Genomic DNA, 20,379 nt, shown 5'->3' with positions numbered 1-20,379 from the left:
TGTACATAGAATTAACATTGTGGTTGCCCAAGTCAAGATGGAGGGATTGAAAATTAATCTGATTGGTTAAAGGAACAATAGTATGTTTGGTTTGTCTGATTGGTGGATAGCATAATGGGTTGGATTCTTGGGAGGTGAGCAAGATTCTAAACTGCCTTTCATCCATAGTAACTCAGTGGCTGGTTGTGTATTAGTTAAGCTCCTTAAGTAAGGCCTTTCAGAGTTCAGAAGATTTACTAAAGAAGTAAGAAAATCGCTTGCTGAGCCAGAGTGAACTAGAAGACATCAGGTGGGATCGTTCTTTTTAAAAGCTAAAAGATTTTCCGTGTGAACTTTCATCTTTCCTAAGAAAACTTAAAGAGTTAACAAGTTTTAAAGTTTACTGAGTGAAAAGACGTTTTACAGTTCTATTAATATAAGGAAACACATGTGAAGACTGTGCGCACAAGTTTTAAAGTTGTTTACCGCATGAAAAGTGTTTCAAGACTGATTGAAACGCGTGCGCGAGTCTGCGTGACGTCAGTAACGTTGTTATGGGAGTGCGCGGGTATTCTGAGCGATAGAGCGCGTGTCCAAATAAATAGCGCAAGTGGTTTTTGAGCGTGTACACATTTTTAACGTGAGAGACGTTGCGTAAGAAAGCGCGTGTTGGGTTGCGATAGAGCGCGAGTCCATTTTTAAAGTAAGCGCGAGTAGTTTTGAACGCGTGTACAATATTTACGTGAGTGACGTTGCGTATCACAGCGTGTGTTCGGTAGCGATAGAGCGCGAGCCCATTTTACTAGCGTGAGTTGTTTATTAGCGCGTGTACTCTTGTTTTCACATGTGCGTGTATTTGTTAATATGTGCGGGTGAATTTTATACGTGAGGACAATTTTTCACATCTTGTGATTTCGCGTGTTTATCGCAAACGCGTGTCAAGAAAAGAAACTATGCGTTCGTATGGGTAAAAAGAAAAAAGGTTCACACGCAGAAGGAGAGCAGCATTCAAGAAAGTTTATGAGTTTCTATTTAATGTAATTTTTATGCAAAAGGAATTCAATTCTTCAAAGAAAGACTGCATTTCACAAAAGCTTTTAAAACTCAAAATTCATAGAGTTAAAAGAACTTAAAGAGCAAAGAAGAATATCTAAATCTGTAAGGTGCTTGCACGGGTCAATTCTTTAGGATTCTAAAGAGACTCAAAAGGCTTGAGACTATATGCACTAAGCACTATAATTGTTTATGAGATATTCCATACAGATAATTAACCTCTAAGTCTTATACAGAGGTTTAAGAGGTAATGAAGTTAGAGTTTATTTTAAAATAATTTTAGAAAAGAAGTTTATATTAATATATAAGTAACTAGGGCTGCAGTGTCTCCGTTGTTATTTTCTCCAAATTCCCCTTTCCATTTCTTGGGGTTCTCAGCTCAGCTTATACTTAAGGGTTGAGAGGTGAACTCCTGGTGAGGGTCTGTGGGGCCAGCATCAGCTCCTGTGCAATTCAGTGAAGCCGGACCCTGACAGGTAGAAAGGTTTAACAGAACCACGAAGAGCATGATAGGAGCTTTAGAAGACCCTCCTAAGAAAAAGTGGGATCTTCTACTGCCATGCCATCTCTTTACATATAGAGAAGTCCCTCAGGAGGAAGTGGGTTACAGTCCCTTTGAACTTCTCTATGGCCATCCGGTCAGAGGTCCATTGGCCCTGATCAGGGAGGGGTTGAAGAGTGTTCCTTCCCCCACACCAGTCTGAGTCACTGACTATGTGATAGGACTCCGGAAGAGAATGTCACACATTATGGCTGAGGCAAGTGATCATTTGAAAGTAGGTCATGACATGATATGATATGATATGGCATTTGTAATGCGCCTATCCACAAGTGTTTCAAGGCGCGACGAGGCAGGGAGGGGGGAACAAGGGGAAGACAGACAACGATCCTACTAGGCCAGGTGTCATTCAGATCGTGCAAGTGCAGGGGTAGGAGGAAGGGAGAAAGTGCAAGGGGAGGGGGAGGGGGGGAAGTGCAGTACAAAGTAAGTAGAATAAAAATAAATAAGTAAATAGGGCCAGCTGGTGGCAAGTGCAAGGTAAGTGCACACAAGTGCTGGGAAGGGGGGGCTGTAGGGATACAGAGATAGTCCCGCAGTGCAGGGGTTGCCAGGGAGGCAGTGCAAGTGGAGAGTGGCTGGGCCCAGGACCGAGGTCGGTGAGAGTGGCCCAGTTGCAGATTCAGTGCAGTTTCAGTGAAGAATTTAGCAGGGGAGAGGGAGAGAGAAAGCAGAAGCAAAGAGGAAGGTTTTGAGGTGCTTCCAGAACCGGAGATGGTTCTCCTCAAGTTTCAGGGAGGCGGGAAGGCTGTTCCAGAGCAAGGCCCCTGCCGCGGAGAGAGATCTACCCCCAGCTCGTTGCTTCGAGAAGCGGCTGACCCTGAGGGAGTTGGAGACGGATGAGCGAAGGGCTCTGGAAGGAAGATATTTAGGAAGAGAGAGTTGAAGGTATTTAGGCCCCAGTCCCCAGAAGGCCTTGTGGACAATGCAGAGGGTTTTGAACTTAATCCTCGCAGCCACTGGGAGCCAGTGTAGAGATTTCAGTCCTGGAGAGATACGGTCCCTGGGCTTGAGGCCAAGGACAAGTCTCGCAGTTCTGTTCTGGATGAGTTGCAGAGGGCAGAGAGTGGAGGCAGGCAGATTAAGATAGAGGCTGTTACAGTAGTCCAGCTTCGAGAGAACCAGGGCTCGGGAGACAGTGAGCTTCTGGGGGAAAGAGAGGAAGGGAAGAATACCTCTGAGGAGGTGCAGCTGGTAGTGTGACTTCTTAGAGACGTCAGATAAATGAGGAGAGAAGGAGAGTGTGGAGTCGAAGATGACCCTGAGGTTTTTTGCCTTGCAGGTAGGAGCAGGAAGAGGGCCAAGAGAGGCCGGCCAGAGAGCTGCAGGGAAGGAGGGAGTGGATGTGCCGATGAGTAGAATCTCAGTCTTACTGGCATTAAGGCAGAGGTCATTGGCGGCACACCATTCCTGGATAGCGGACAGACAGTGAGAGATGAGGGAAGGAGAGGAGGAGGCCGAGGGTAGCCTGAAAATGAGCTGGGTATCGTCCACATAGCACTGAAAGTTGGGGCAGAGAGCGGCGATGCGGTGGGCAAGGAGTGCCAGATACTGGTTGAACAGCCAGGGAGATAGTTTAGATCCCTGGGGGACACCACAGGTGGAGAAAAAGATGTCAGAGAGGAAGGACCCCAGTTGGACCTGGGAGGGTCAATTGGAAAGGAAAGTGGTCAGCCACGCCAGAGCCTGACCAGTGATACCCAGGTTATCATGGAGACGGTTGACCAGGATGGCATGGTTGACAGTGTCAAAGGCAGAAGAGAGATCGAGCAGAATGAGAACACACAGAGTGTTGGAGTCAAGGTTCAAGAGCAGGTCCTCATGGATGTTCAGGAGAGCAGTTTCTGTGCTTCTGGCAGCCCTGAAGCCCGATTGATGGTCATGAAGACTACCAACAGATTCAGCATGGAGGTTAAGCTGGGAGATGGCCAGTTTCTCCAGGAGCTTGCCCAGGAAGGGAGTGATGGAGATTGGGCGATAGTTAGCCGGGCAGAAGGGGTCGGAAGAGGGTTTCTTAAGAAGAGGGTGCACAAGGGAGTGCTTGAGGGGGGAAAGGAAGACTACAGAGGCGAAGGAGTGGTTGCAAAAGTCAGCCAGGGCAGGAGTCAGGGAGTCGATGTGGTCCTTGATAGTTTTGGGTGACAGCCTCTGGTCAAACATTGGCATGACCAGAAGGCCAACATGGTTGAGTTCGCTCAAGACCAGCTAGCTCTTATTATGGTCCCAACAAGGCAGAGGGATTTACAGGACAAATGAATGGGACCCTTCATGGTTGTGGGAATACTTGGAGAGGTGAACTATTTGGTGGATTTAGGCAATCCTAAAGAGGCTCCTAGAGTCTTTCACATCAACCATCTAAAAGCTTATGTCTCGAGACCAGAACTGGGAGCTTTACTTCTAGCTTCAGCTCAAGAGGAAGAGGAGAGTGAACCTCTACCTGACCTCCTCAGAGGCAAACCTTTGGATGAGAACATAGAAGGAGTTAATCTCGCTTCTAATCTGACACCTGAGCAACAGGAGAAGTGCAATGTTTTGTTGAATCAATTTGCCTCCCTGTTTTCTCTAGCACCAGGCTTGACCCCTTGGGGCCAGCATGATATTCAAACTGGTGACTGTTTACCTGTCAAAAGCAGGGGCTAAAGGATGTCAGAAGCAGAGGTCAACAAGATGCTTGATCTCGGGGTAATAGAGCCCTCTACTAGTCCATGGTCTAGCCCAGTTGTGTTAGTACCAAAGGCAGGATCCAAGGAGTTGAGATTCTGTGTGGACTACAGAGCTCTAAATGCAGTCACTAAGACTGATGCCCATCCTTTTCCAAGGACAGATGAGCTGGTGGATAGACTTGGTTTAGCCAAATTCCGCAGCACATTTGATCTCACGTCAGGCTATTGGCAAATAACCCTGACGGACCATGCCAAGGAGACAACTGAATTCTCCACCCCAGTTGGCTTATACCAATTAAAGGTTATGCCTTTTGGATTAAAGAATGCACTTGCTACATTCCAAAGGATGGTTAATCAGGTTCAGAATGGGATGGAGGACTTCTGCATGGCATACTTAAATGACATTGCAGTGTTCAGCCCTACTTGGAAAGAACATGTTGACCACCTAGGATATGTTTTGCAGGCTCTGCAACAGGCCCATCTGACCATAAAGGGAAGCAAATGTCAAATTGGTCAGAGTAAAGTGGTCTACCTTGGGCATGAGGAAGGAGGTGGTGAAATAGGGCCTTTGCTCAGCAAGATTGAAGCTGTGCAAAATTTGACTCCCCCTTCTACTCAGACCCAGGTGAGAGCCTTCCTAGGCCTCACTGGGTATTGCAGGAATTTCATTGAGAGCTATGGATCCATAGCTTCTCCACTGAATGTAATCTCTTCTCCTAAGTTCCCTAGAAAGATCAAATGGAATGGGGAGTGTAATCAGGCCTTTGAAAGCCTGAAGAAAGCCCTTTGTCAAGCTCCAGTTCTCAGAGCTCCTGACTACCACCAACCCTTCATTGTACAAACAGATGCTTCCAATATAGGTATATGTGCAGTACTCAGTCAACTGGATGAGAAAGGTAGGGAACACCCCATTTGCTTCATCAGTAGGGAACTGAAGGAACCTGAAACAAGGTGGGCAACTATTGAGAGAGAATGTTTTGCCATTGTGTGGGCTTTGAAGAAGTTTTGACCATACTTGTATGGATCTACTTTCATCATTCAAACAGACCACCAACCCTTGAGATGGTTAATGGAAATGAAAGGGGAAAACCCCAAACTGCTAAAATGGCCAATCTGCCTCCAAGGGTTTGATTTTACCATTGAGCAAAGGTCAGGATGTCACCACCAAAATGCTGATGGTCTCTCTATGATGTTTATAACCAACTAGACGTAAGAGACTCATCCAGGAGTAGATTAGATCCTCCTGTCCTTTAGTCTGGGGGGGGGGGGCGGGTGTTAGGGAGAATTCTCATTTGATGGCTAATTTCCCTTACCTAAAGAGTCTCCCAGCAGCTTTGCTGGAATTGAAGGATTTGTTTCTTTTTAACTGCTAAGAGTGAGACTCTTTTTCCCACTCTTAGGCATTTTTGCTATGTGTGTTCTAGGCTATTTTTGTGTTTAATGCCTATGGGATCTTTCTCAACCCCATAGGAACCATCTTTATTCACATGTGTTACACAGTACTCTCAGTGCAGTGACACAGGGGTGTCGTAGCGACCCCCAAACATAGACTCCATACCCTCGGGCTGACTACTGTCTCCCAGGGCATGTAAAGTCCCCATTGACTTTACTAGTCAAATCCTATGAACTAAACCAGTACAACCCATCTTACTATGGAGGTGCTGGAAGGGGTTAATATTTTTTCCCCTGTGTTCATTTTCGAGAGTGTACCCTACAGTACCTCTCTCAAAAGTTTCTGGCTGGTGGCAGGTGGTTACTACCATATATATTTGACCGCAAGTATTTCTCTATGGGATTTTCCCATTGTTCGAGGCTACCACATTTTCTGACAGCCTCTAACATACCGCAGGTGCATTTTAATATTAACTTTGCTCCGGTAGGTTTTATTTGCCAGAACTTTAATATAACTTCTTTATTGTGTCTTTCTCTACAATCCTAACCCAGGTCGGGGATCCTTTGTTCGTCCGTTTGGCGGGCTTCTGCCCAGAAGCCCTCCTTCCGGCGCCACTGAGTCTGGGGTGGGTCCATTGTGTGGGAGGGGGATAGGACCCCTGGAGAGGATTGCCTCAGCAACCCATGTCGCACTCTATCCTGATAGGCTGGAGGGTCTCCCGCCAAGATGACCATTCCACTGTGTGAGTGACAGCTAAGCTGGGCGAATGGGTATCTTTTTGCATAAAAGCAGGGTCCTGAGGACTGGAAGAGCAAGACGTCGCCACTGGAACTAAGAAGCCGAAGAGGAGAGAAGCCAAAGACATCTGCAACGACTGAACCACCTGTGAAACCCTGCTGCAGCGTCTCACAACTTTTCTCCACACGACGAGAGAAGATCTTCACCTGCAAGAGCCTTCTTCGATTGAGCTGGTGGGGCCAACCAGTTTGACAATTACCTTCCCGGACCTGCCTTAGTCGAATCTCCCATACCCAGTACTCGGAGGCCGGATAGCCAGGCACCAGTCCACCCGGGCCGCGAATTTAAGGAGCGTACCTTTTATTTGTCGGGCAGCACCGCGGCTGGTTTCATCCTTGGGTAGTTCAGTAACTCGAACCTTCCTCCACAACGAGAGCCTCTCTTCCTCTGTCGGATCACCCGAACTGCAGGAACTACCAGGAACAACCGCCACCGCAGGAGTCACTTCTCCGTTTTAAGGTACATTGTTCCGCCAACCCGCCCTTTTCTTCGCGGTAGTGCCAAAGGTGTTTTAAATCCTTTACCTACCTGTTGGGTTGGCCGCCCCTCTCTCTTAACATTGTCTTTTCAAATTTTGCAACCACCTCTTCAAATATCGTTAACCAAAGACTTGACTGCAGAATTGTTAGAGGATCCCTTGTGTGTAGTTTTCACTGTGCCGTTTTGCTCAGTTTTCACTCTGGTTCACTTGGTCTACAATTCACATAGGGAGTGTGTATATTTTTCCTTGACTTAATTTAACTTGCTTGATACTTGTGATACATGTGTTTGATTAGAAGTGTATAAAATAAATATATATATATACTTTTTAACTACCTAGCTTTGGTCAGTGTTTCCTTATGCCATAGTCTAATAGACCTATTGTGTAAACGCTGAATACTGCTCATCTCGCTCTTGAGATAAGTCTGACTGCTGAGCCACAGCTACCAACTAAATCTTTGTGGTACAGACTGATACCAAAGGGGATTTATTGCTCTCACCTGCAGTCCTAATCTGGTGTAGTTCTCCCTAAGGGAACTGCCTGGATTCTGCCTAACAGTGAATGCATGCATTGTCCACCTTGCTCTTCATTATTCCATTTCCACCTGCTTTGCCGCATTGGGTAGCAAAGCGGGCAGGAGACAAAGTCAAATGTCATGCGCAAGGTAAGGTTGCCACTGGGCATTGCCATGGGATAGGGGTATGCAGCCTTTGGCTATGCAGATGTGTTGGACTACAAATCCCATTAACTTTAACCTGTATAGTTAATGGTGAGGGGCAATGTGAGTTGTGGTCAAAAATATCTGGAGAGTTGCAGGTTTTAGCCCCCTGACGTAGGACATATCTCGTGGCCCACTGACCCACAATGGAGATAACCCATGATGCATAGTTTAGAAAAACACTGATAACTTTGCACGTTTTCTATTATGATATTGCCTTGTATTGTAGTTGTCGTTTGTATAGCGCCCATTGTCCCATTCTTATAGTTTCAATGCACTGTTAGTGGGAACACCCTCAGAGGACCAAAGTCCAGAGTGTTTGAGGTCCTGGGGCACGATTGTGATGCGTGTGTGCATTTGGCCCAAAAAAGGTTTAGCCAGGCTGGCAAGGATCCGGTAGAAAAGCAACCCATGTAGTCAGGCATATGGATGGGTGCCCGGAGAAGAATGGGGCTGGCGTCAACGCTAGTGACTCATTATGTGTTCAGTGTGCCCGAAATTATCTTAGGGCTGTGCCTCAAACAGCTGTCAAGAGGTGTTGGGTCTTAGTCAGGGGTAAGTAGGCAAAACTAAAAACCTTACTACTGCTGGTGGTGTGAACTATAGCACCAGGTATCCCGTTAGATTCAAGGAACACAACTATAGGTAAGTATTAGTTAAGGTGATATCGGTGAACACCAAGAAAACCTTTAAATTCACTGAAGAAAACATTAGTTTAAGTGTTGTTAAGGTGCCAGTTTAATACAACAAAACCCCTGAAATTTAGCAAGTGTTGGAATCTACGCTGAGCCGTCTCTTTGCAGAACCTGTAACCAAACTGATGTCATCAAAGATGACTTCAAATATAACAGCACCAATGAGATCACATATGTCACCCTTGATGGCATCACTGGAGACTAGAATACTCCGGATTCATGCAACTGACTGTAAGCCAGCCATGCCACCATTCAATGGAAAAGCCCTATTGTGACATCCCTGCTAGGTAGTGGGTTGGCTGTCTTTGATTCTTTGCGAAGCTTGAATTTAGGTGTGAAGACAGGAATAGATACCTTAATGACTGATAAACTAACACTAAAACATGCAAAAAGATGTCGACATGCAATAACCACAGTGGACTTTAATAACTATCCATGGTGATGAAAGGTAACTGCGGGACTGCCTCTGGGGAATCCAGGATACCGTAATACCTGGGCTTTACTCCAAGTGTGAAGGAGTGGGCTTATAGACAGATGCCCACCCCACTCAATGCTCTGCCATAGTGGGAGCTGATAAACTGGCAGCAAGATGTACTTGTCAAGGCAGAAAATGATGCAGAATGGGTGTTCGAAATGAACTCAATTTTATCAGAAGACTGAAATAGAACAGCCTGATGTTGTAAAGGAAACTCAAGAAATAGCGGTATGTGATTAAATACTGCTCTAAATATGTGCATTTACTGGACCTTGAACGCCTAAACAGTAGAGTCATGCACCAGATGGCACACTAGTAGAATAGTGACCATCATCAGGTGTCAGGACTGGCTAGTTTAATAACAGGAAGAGTAACAAGATTAACATTGTGCCTTTAGAGCTGGCTGGGTTAGTTGTGCTTTCAGAACTGGCTGGGTTAGTAACAGGAAGAGTTTGTTCATAGAATTAACATTGTGCTTGCCCAAGTCAAGATGGAGCGAAAGAAACTTAATCTGATTGGTTAAAGAAACAATGATATGTTTGGTTGCCTGATTGGTGGAGAGGACAATGGGTTTGATTCTTGGGAGATGAGCAAGATTCTAAACTGCCTTTCATCCAGAGAAATTCAGTGGCTGGTTGTATATTAGTTAAGCTCCTTAAGTAAGGCCTTTCCAGAGCTCAGAAAATCTACCAAAGAAGTAAGAATATCGTTTGCTGATCCAATTTGAACAAGAAGTCATCAGGTGGGATCGTTCTTTTAAAGATTTTGAGATTGTCACAGTGAACTTTCATTTTCTTTTATAAGAAAACTTAAAGAGTAAACAAGTTTCAATTTCATTTGAGAAAAGAGACATTTACAGTTAAAGTTATTATAAGGAAAACAAGCTTGAAGATTGTGCGTAGGATTTAAAAGTTGATTAACTGCGTGTAATGTTCTTCAAGACTGTTTAATGTGTGCGCGAGCTCGCAAGTTGTCGTTTGCATGTTCTTTTTAAAGCGCGTGTACATTTTTTATGTGAAAGACGTTTCCTGAGAAAGCGCGTGTGGTTTGCGATAGAGCGCGTGCCAAAAAGAATTGCGCGTGTGAATTTTAGCGCGTGTACATTTTTCACGTGAAAGACGTTTCCTGAGAAAGCGCGTGTGGTTTTGCGATAGAGCGCGAGTCCATTTTTATCAGCGCGTGTTATTTTTATCGCGTTTACGTATTTTTTTTACGCGCGCGGGTTTTGTAAAATAATCGCGTGTGTATTTTACACGCAAAGACAATTCTTCACGTCTTCTGATTTCACGTGTTTATCGCACACGCTTGTTAAGGAAGAAACTATACGTTCTTTGTGTAAATGTGTAAATAAGGAAAACAATTCACACGCAGAAAGAAAGCAGTATTCCAGGAAGTTAAAGAATATAATTTAAAGTAATCTGTGCAAATAGAACTCAATGTTTTCAGAGAAAGACTGCAATTTATGTAAGCATTGAAAACTACATAAGGTCAAAAGAACTTTGAAGTAAGAAGAATATCCAATTCTGAAAAGATGTTGCAAAGGCCATCACTTTAGGATTCTAAAGAGACTAGATTGGCTTGAACTATTTGCACAACACAAGATATATTTACAACATATTCCACAAAGATTACTAACCTCTACGTCTTTTACTGAGGTTTAAGAGGTAAAGAGTTTAGAGTTTATTTAGCATAAGTTTAGAAAAGAAGTTTTCTTATTATATAAGTAACCAGGTGTATTTGTTTACCACAGATACCAGAGCCTACCAGACGGTTGAAGGGCAGCAGTGTCTCCGTTGTTATTTTCTCCAAATTCCCCTTTCCCTTTCTTGGGGTTTTCAGCTCAGCTTATATTTAAGGGTTGAGAGGTGAACTCCTGGTGAGGGTCTGTGGGGCCAGCATCAGCTCCTGTGGAATTCAGTCAATCCGGACCCTGACAGCAGGAACGTGTGGTCAAGTGAGCATTTTAGAGATGAGTTGTATTATGATATGATATGATATGATATGATATGGCATTTATAACGCGCCTATACACAAGTGTTTCAATGCGTGACAAGGCAAGGGAGGGGAACAAAGGGAGGACAGACAACGATCCTACTAGACCAGGTGTCATTCAGATCGTGCAAGTGCGTGGAAAGGGGGCTGGGACAGTGCAGTACAAGGGAATAGATAATAACAATAAGTAAAGTAACGGCCATCATGTGGCAAGTGCATGGGTAAGTGCAGACAGCAGGTGTCAAGGGCTGGTAGGGGGACTGTAGGGATACAGAAACAGTCTCCAAGTGCGGGGGTTGCTAGGTGGGCAGTGCAGGTGTGTGACACTGGCGGTGGAGGGACTTGAGTCTGAGATCAGAGGGTGTCATGGTAGCCGGTGCAGTTCCAGTAACACCCAGGAGGTCAGCAGAGGAAAGGAGCAGAAAAAGCAGAATCAAAGAGAAAGGCTTTGAGGTGCTTCCGGATTATCATATCTCTTTGCTGAAAAAACTATGAATGATGGTGGTACTAGGAATCTCTGTTCCCTCCAATGCATGTGATGTGCCAGACGTCCAGTGATTCAGTCACACTGAACTAAACCACTGTGGTATGGGGGTAATGAACTCCACTGCTGGCACAGATTGTTTCAAAGGACACATATATGTACTGTAATTTATATAGTACTTTGCATTGCCAGGCTTAGAAATCTGAAAAAAACAATCAAAGGAGAAGCACAAACACCATGCTTTAAAAGCATGAGTAATGGGATCAGTCCACAAATGTGGACCGTGTTGAATGACACACTTGGTTCAGTCCATTGTGTTCTAGAAATATTGAAATTTCAGGTGACATCTAAGTTGCCAAGATGTTCACCAGGAGCAGCCGTCAGATGGATCCTGCAGAAGGACATGCTGACTGAGCGAAAGCGTAGCTAACGGAGCCCAGCGGTAATCATTTGGGATGAGGTGAATTCAGTAGCCTCCCCCTGGAACATCCATGGGGGAAATGTATATGGAAAGAAACTAGGGGAGCTGGAAAGAATATTGGTACTTATAACAGGGTCGCAGCTGAACAATGTAGATGCACGCCTAGATGAAGTACATGCACTAGAAGACTGAGTAGTAACATGCCAAATGTATTTATTTATTGTTTGATTGTTAGGTCGTTATACAGGAAATCAGTTCTGTTTCAAAGGGCCCACAGGGCAGCAGCAAGGGAACATGGGATAGTAGTACAATTACATACAAATAATACAGAGGGGGAAGGGACGGCCAAACCTACCATGCCTTTTGAGTATTGAGAACGTGCAGGTGCAGGAAGGAAGAGGGCAGTGGGATAGGTGATGTGGTGCCCGAGCTCGAGATGAGCCACAGATGAAGTGCAAGGTATGGTAAGTGCTATGGGCCAGGTGCCGCGTTGGGTGCAAAGTGCAAATCTCCAGTGCGGAGGGTGTGCCGAGGCATGTGCTGAGGAAGACAGATTCTGGGGAGATTGGGTGTGAATGGTCAGAGGCCCAGATGATGCATAAGGGTCCAAGACACCGATCACACCAACTGTGGAATTAGCAGAGGAAGGAAGAGGGGAAGGAGGAGGAAAAGAGGAGAGTCTTGAGATGCTTTCGGAACTTCAGAAGGTCCTGCTCAAGATGCAGAGGAACAGGGAGGCTGTTCCAGAGGAGGGATCCAGGTGAGGAAAGCGAGCAATCTCCTGCTCTCTGTTGAGAGAAATGCTTTACACACAGAGAGTTGGTGCCAGAGGAGCGTAGAGGTCTAGAAGGAAAGTATTTGGTAAGGGAGAGATGCAGATAGTGCGGTCCCTGGCCCCAGAGAGCCATGTGGATGTCGCAGAGGGAATTGAATTTTTTCCGTGCAGCAACCGATAGCCAGTGGAGGATTTTTAGGGCAGGACAGATGTGGCTCCTCGGCTTAAGGCCAAGGATATGATATCATATGATATGATATGGCATTCATTACGCACCTATACACAAGTGTTTCAAGGCGTGACAAGGCAAGGGAGGGGGAACAGAGGGAAGACAGACAACGATCCTACTAGGCCAGGTGACATTCAGACCGCGCAAGTGCAGGGGAAGAGGTATGGGGGACAAGTCTTGCTGCTTATTCTGTATTAGTTCAAGGAGTCGCAGAGTGGAAGAAGGTAGATTGAGGAGGAGGCTGTTGCAATAGTCAAGCCTAATAAGAACCAGGGCTCAGTAAACATTGAGCTTCTGGGGAAGGTGAGAAAAGGGAGAATTCCTTTGAGAAGGAAGAGTTGGAAGTGGGACTTCTTGGCAATGTCCTGAGTGTGAGGGAGGAAGGGGAGAGAAGAGTCAAAGATGACTCCAAGATTTATGGTTTCAGAGGAAGGAGCAGGGAGAGAGCCCAAGGTGGAAGGTCAGAGAGAAGGGAAGAAGGAGGGAGTAGGGGTCCCAATCAGAGGGATCTGAGTTTTGAGGGTATTGAGGCCGAGATCATTGGCACCAGGCCTGGTTGGCAGAGAGGCAGTCAGGGATGCAGGAATGTGCGAGTGAGTCAGCAGGAAGTCTGAAAAAGAGTTGGGTGTCATCTGTGTAAGACTGGAAGTTGGGGGGAGAAGAATGAGATGAGGCGTGCCAGCTGAGCAAGGTAGATTTTAAAGAGCCTGGGGGAGAGGATAGGTCCTTGCGGGACACCACAGGAGGAGAAGGAAGTAGGAGAGGAGAAGGAGCCCCGGATGACATGGGAAGAGCAGCTAGTTAGGAAGGAGGTCAGCCATTCCATAGTCTGTTCCGAGATACTAATGTCTAAATAAGTCTTATTTCTAACATCATAGGTGCAGGTGGGAAAATCAAGTGGGTTACCACTTGCAGAGAAGTGCAGGTCACCTAAACAATCAACTGAGAATGATCCACCATGATTCCAGCTACCTGCCTTAGCCGGGAGTACTGAAGGAAGATTCAGAGTTCCCCACGATTCTGTGGATATGGAGAAATGCATGGAAGATTGCGAGCTGGCACAGTCATGTCAAAACATCAGGATGCACGTTCAATTATTACTGGATCCTCTGAGGAACATGGGCTCCTACGTATTTGCTGAATAGAGAGCTTGTGGCAAGTTGTATCTGAGATTCGATCATGCACAGATATGTCTGGGAGGTACATATTCCAGAGGAAATTCATTGTTATGTGCTGTGTCTGCCTGAAAGAAAGCCAGACGTATGGATTGGCAAGGGATGGACAGGACTCTATGGCCAAAGGAACCGCTGCATATCCAATGTATGGAGAAGGTAAAGACAGGCCATGTATTGTCTGATGCCAGAAGTGTTTGTTGGGAGGGGACTGCTATGGGACCTTTTCCAAATGGTACTTGAATGTTCCTTTTGAATGACTGCTGTATAGAACCTAAGGATAAGCTTGAATTTAACATATTGGCCCTCATTCCGAGGTTGGTGCTAGTCATGGCGCTATTAGCTCCATGACTAGCACCATTACCTGTACCGTGTCCGCCCTGGTTCGGTGGGGACTTACCGGTCTAGTCCGACCTTTGCGGGACCGGTAAGTCCCCATTGAAAATGTCAATCCCCATTCCCATTTGAGCCCCCATAGGGCTCAATGGAAATGGGGAGGGTGCTAATAACGGTCCCGTAAATTGCTCTGAAGTCCCTTTGCGGATCCCGTCCATAACGCCTGGTAAAAGCAGGCATTAAGGACGTGGCCGCAAAGGGACCTCGTAGTAGGGCGTAAAGGGATTACTGCCACCGATGTCCTTAATGGTGCCCGATATCCCTTTGCGCCCTACTCGGAATGAGCCTATTATCTCTGATCACTAGGACAGAGAGTGAGGAAGTGTATTGGCTTGCGGAAGTGAGCTATGAAATTCACTCATACAATGCCCTTTAAATTGTCTGTTTTGACCCCCTATTAGTTAGATAACATAAATAAATACTGGCAGAGGGGCAGAAGGTGTCCAATGCAGACAACATTGTATATATTCTTCACATTCTGCCTTCTTGTGCCACCTTTAAAACTGTGGCATGAACCGTCTTCACAATCACAACGAGGGGATGCTGGTGTTCATTAATACTATTGTAGAACTGAAATAGCTAAATCCTGAATTCTAAAACTGACTTTAAGGAAGATGAGACAATGCACGATGAGGTTCAGAAGATAATGCTGATTGAATACATGTAACTGCAGTAATATAAAGTTAACTCTGCTCACAAAGGCACGTTAAAGCACACAAATACATTTGGATAGTCAGCAGTAGGGGTACGATGAGACCCGAGCTGAGGTTATAAGATCACATGGGGCCTCATTACGAGTATGGAGGTAGCCATGCCGCTTTTAGCGGCATGTCTACTCCCATACCGGGTACCGGGTCTGGGTTCCAGGAATGATGAATTACGGGCCATTCCGACCTTGGAGGGCCCGGTAATTCCCGTTCCCATTTGAGCCCCCATAGGACTCAATGGGAATGGGGAAGATGCTAACAACAGGCCCGTTAATGGCGGGCCCGTTGTTAGCATCCTGGTCTGCTAGCGGGTCTCGCTAAGGACGCCTGGTTTTACCAGACGTCCTTAGCGGGACCCGCGAGCACACCTCGCAATGAGGCGGTAGAGGGTCAACGGCACCAGCAGCTCTACCGGCGCTGTTAACCCTCTACCGCCTTCCTCGTAATGAGGCCCATGGGGTTGGAAAAATTAAATGATTTGGAAAGTTGATCTGGAAAGCACAAACGAGGGGAACGGTCAAAGCCAACACCATTTTATTTCTACAAGCGCTATTGACTTCCATGGGCCATGGAAAAGGTGGGCTAGTGAGAGAGCTGATTGCTTGCCAAGCACTTGGGAACCTATAACTCGATGCAAATATGACATCATGCTCTGTACAGTGCGTGAGTATGTCTGTTTTCTGGGCTTGGTGTCTTTATTGAAGAAAGCCTGCACTGCCTGAGAACTGGAACAAGAGTCACACGGGACAGAGGCATGACAAGTGTTGGATTAGGCTTTATAACCTGTAATGAAAAGGCTTGTTAGAGGTGGCAGTTATGCTGGAGGTAAAATTCTCTCCTTTCCACCCATTTTAAGCGCTGTTAAGTGCAGCGCTAATTGCGCCAGTGCTAATAGCGCCAAGAAACCCCCAATATGAATGGGGATTTACCTCCCCACCGGAACTCGGGATCCAGCGCAAATTGCGCAGGACCAAGTTGCAGTAACGCTAATAGGGCCTCATTACAACCCAGGCGGTAAGTTCCCTACTTTACCACCATGGTGTAAACTCTGTTTACACCATGGTGGATGGCGGATTTACCGCCCCATTCCAAGGTGAGTGGGGCGGTAAATCCCCATTCCCCATTTACCCTTCCCCATTCCCATTTTTGCCCCATAGGGCATAATGGGAGTGGGGAAGGTGCTAATTACGGCACCGTAAATTACGGTGCCGTAATTAGCACCAAGGCGGGTTAGCGCCTTGCATTTTAATGGCTGCTAAAAGCAGGCGTTAAATTGGTAATCAGGCGTTAAGGGTTAACGGCGCCGACGGCGCCGTTAAACCCTTAACGCCTGGGTTGTAATGAGGCCCATAGCATTGGATGGTATCCCTGCGCAATTACCGCCGGGATACAACCCAACTTGTGATAGAGCCCTAAATCACCCATACTGACAGTTCTGTGCCTGGCTCAGGTTTCTATGCTCGAAGGCCACTTTTATGGGATGAGGAGGCTATAGCAGTTTCTCAGTCTCTTTCTGCTGCCTGGATTCCCTATTAGATCTCTTGGTGATGAGCTGAGGGTCATGACAGTGCCATGAAAAATTAAACTCAATTATTACTTATTTTTAGAGCAGATAGAAGCAGGATGACTTTGGAATTAAGTTCTATATGCACATGTATTGTTATTATTTGAATTATTCTTAGTATTGATATTATTTATAAAGTTAATAATCCATGACAATAAATAATAATAATCTGACATACATTACAGTTAATCTGTGAGTGCACATGCATTCAATGCTAGTATACTTACAAAAGGTCAATGTTACTGTTTTTGTCAAAAACATCTAGTGGTAATGTCCGCAATATTTGAGAGACCTGTGGAAAATGGAAAGCAGCATTATAGCATTGCATGTACTTATCATCAATGTCCATCTATGTTTGACATATAAACTGTACAGCTACTTTTTACAACTCCCGAGTCCCAAATTCTCACCTAAGCTTTCATTATCTGAGTGGATGACGGAAGACCATAGATTCAATGTTTTGTGTTTGGAGACTGAGGGCCTCATTCTAAGTTTGCCCGTCTGGAAACAATAGTACCGGTAAGCTTGCCGGTACTGTCGTTACCGGACCGGCAAACTATGAGTTCTGCTCACGGGTGCCTTCCCGCCCGCCAGGTCTGACCGAGCAGAGCATGTCGGATGCACCGGCACCATTTTGAATGGTGCTGTTGCGTCCGACCTTCCCATGGGAATGGGGAGCAATTTTTCTGGCGCCCGCAAATGGGAAATTAGCGGGTCCGGCTGGCCGTAATTACCCAGTAATTGACCATTTGCGTGTGCCGGAAAGAAAATGATACCAGTGGCGGTCGTGCTGGTATTTACCGGTATGGCTACCGCCACGGTCATAATGACGCCCTGAGCCTTTATAAATGACAGGAGGAATGGGTGGTCAAATGAAAGTGATAGGGCTCACAATCATAAAAGCCACAACCTCCACCATCCCACGAAAGCCACAAGTTCTACCATCCCACGAGAGCCACAAGCTCCACTCTCCCTAGAGAGCCACAAGTTCCACCAACCCATGAGTGCCACAAGACTTGCCATCCCATGAGAGCCACAAGCTCCACCATTCCACGAGAACCACAGCGCCACCATCCCACGAGAGCCACACGCATTGCTATCCCATGAAAGCCAATAGCTCCACCATCCCATGACAGATACTAGGTCCAGCATTCCACGAGAGAATGAAGCTTCACCCTCCCATGAGAGCCACAAGCTTTGCCCTCCCACGCGAGCCACAAGCTTCGCGTTCCCATCCAACAAGTGCCACAACCTGCATCATCCCATGAGAGCAAAAAGCTCCAGCATCACATGAGAACCACATGCTTCACCATCCCATGAAAGCCACAAGCTCCACCATCCCATGAGAGCAAGAACCTTCACCATCCCATGAGAGCCACAGCTCCACCATCCCACGAGAGCCACACACTTTGCCATCCCACGAGAGCCAATAGCTCCACCATCCCACGAGAGATACAAGCTCTACCATTCCGAGAGAGCCACACGCTTCAACATCCCATGAGTCACAAGCTTCACCCTCCCATGAGAGTCACAAGCTCCACCATCCCATGACAGCCACAAGCTTCGCCCTCCCACGAGAGCCACAAGCATCACGATACCACGAGAGCCAATAACTCCACCATCCCATGAGAGCTACAAGCTCCACCATCCCATGAGAGCCACAGCTCCACCACCCCATGAGAACCACGCACTTTGCCATCCCACGAGAGCCAAAAGCTCCACCATCCCACTTGAGATACAAGCTCCACCATTCCGAGAGAGCCACAAGCTTCACCATCCCATGAGTCACAAGCTTCACCCTCCCATGAGAGTCTAAAGCTCCATCATCGCATGACAGCTACAAGCTTCACCCTCCCACAAGAGCCTCAGCTCCACCATCCCACATGAGCCACACACTTTGCCATCCCATGAGAGCCACGAGCTCTACCATCCCACGAGAGCCACAGCTCCACCATCCCACAAGAGCCACACACTTTGCCATCCCAGTAGAGCCACAAGCTCTACCATCCCACGGGAGCCACAGCTCCACCATCCCTTGAGAGCCACACACTTTGCAATCCCACGAGACACAAGCTTCACCCTCCTATGAGACCCACAAGCTCCACCATCCCATGAGAGCCACAAGCTTTGACATCCCACGAGAGCCATACGCATCACCATCCCATGAGAGCCAAAAGCTCCACCATGCCATCAGCTCCACCATCCCACGGGAGCCACAAGCTTCGCTCTCCCATGAGATCCACAATCTTCGCCATCCGACCCAGCTTTGCCAGTATGGAGGTGACACAGTCTGCCAGTTGATTAATGCCAATGGCAAATAAGCCACCCGCAGGATTTTCTTATCATTTTTCCCCACATGCCACACCAGATCATTTCACCGTACCCACTCCATCTATATTTATTTATTTGTGTTTCCTAATATGCTAACTTACAACAAGGTCTTTTCAAAGTGCTGGAGGCAGGAGATGGATGGGGAGCAGCGAAGTGTGTCAATAAATCGTGATGGAGAATAGTAGAGAGTGCATTCCTATTTCACGTCATATGATATACACAAACGTTAATCAAATATCATACATGGAGGCAGGAACGGGGGAGGGAGTGAAGGTACGCCAGTACTTCAGAGTAAGCCCTGCAGTGTCCATGGGCGAAAGTGGTGTGTTCACTCACTAAACATGTTTTGGGCCGAATGGGGTGAAACCTCACATGTACCAAGTATAGGCCTGTACATTGTCTAAAGTGATGAGCTCCAGGCGTCCGAAACAGGAGAATTAGACATGCCCTGCTCACCACAGACTCCAGGTGCTCGTGAAGAATGCTCACTTATAGGCAGCAGCAGCTGACATGGGTCCCTGGACCTTGGTAGCCGGTCGGGCCTCATTGAGCCAAACTACTGCTGGCCCAATTGCAACTAATAGCACAGCAGTAGATAAGAATCGCTAACACAAATGTCTAAGGGCCTCATTACACGGATGGCGGTAAGGATTTATCGGTATCGGTAAAATACCGGTACCAGTAAATCCTTACCGCCTTACTACGAGGTCCCTTTGCGGGTTGGGGGATTTGGCGTTTAAACCAACCCGCAAAGGGACCCAGGGAGCTAATTACGGTACCGCAATTTGCGGTACCGTAATTAGCACCTTCCCCATTCCCATTGAGCCCTATAGGCCAAAAATGGGAATGGGGAAGGGCAATGGTGGAAGGGGGAATTACTGCCCCGCCAACCTTGGAATGGGGCGGTAATTCCACTTTCCGCCAAGGCGGTGCCGGTATTTTACCGGCATGAACCATGGCGCTAATAGCGCCATGGTTCTCCGCCATCGGTGTAATGAGGCCCTAAGTCTTCGAAAAATTGTGAACCACTTAAAGGGTAAAACCGTCCTCACCAACACAACACCAACGCATGATGCGGGCAAGAAAGGAGGGGTGGCATAGTTGCTGCCTGGGCTAATCCCTTTAAGCCTAGAAGACAGAGGGCAGGGTCTGCAAGGATCACCACCACCACACAGCTTCAGTAAGATGATCGAAAGACACAGTCCTTCACAACCAGCACTGCTCTCAGTACATAAAGATGCCCCCAGGTACACAGATATCCTATCCCATATAGAAAGTATACTTAGATGTTCCCCGTTGACCTATCACAATCCCAAATAAGTTTTCTTAGTTTGCCACGTAGTGGGATTTCACTTATTTCGAGTTTGTGTTATAAAAAGATGTTTTTTCATGTGATGCGTCGAGATTATGCTGTGAGATGTCCGTTGATGTCTGTTGTACTCCCTGTTTTAGATAATTGAAAATAAAACAGGTATTGTTTGCCACCTTCCTGAG

General features: G+C 46.6%; 1 protein-coding gene across 4 annotated transcripts in view; it reads right to left on the bottom strand.

Annotated features, from left to right (window-relative positions):
• The window catches only part of LOC138491152 (uncharacterized), a 648,478-nt gene that overhangs the window by 287,122 nt on the left and 340,977 nt on the right, over positions 1-20,379 (bottom strand). For all 4 annotated transcript variants that reach the window (XM_069617509.1, XM_069617512.1, XM_069617510.1 and 1 more), the window contains one exon: positions 16,782-16,846. In XM_069617509.1, the coding sequence (XP_069473610.1) occupies positions 16,782-16,846 (65 nt within the window). The remainder of the gene's footprint in view (positions 1-16,781; positions 16,847-20,379) is intronic.

The sequence above is a fragment of the Ambystoma mexicanum genome, chromosome 10 (genome assembly GCF_040938575.1).
Source record: "Ambystoma mexicanum isolate Mex_15411 chromosome 10, UKY_AmexF1_1, whole genome shotgun sequence".
In the NCBI taxonomy this organism is placed as follows: domain Eukaryota; kingdom Metazoa; phylum Chordata; class Amphibia; order Caudata; family Ambystomatidae; genus Ambystoma; species Ambystoma mexicanum.
Note: the sequence above shows the minus strand (reverse complement) of the source record. Positions and strands in the feature narration are given on the sequence as shown.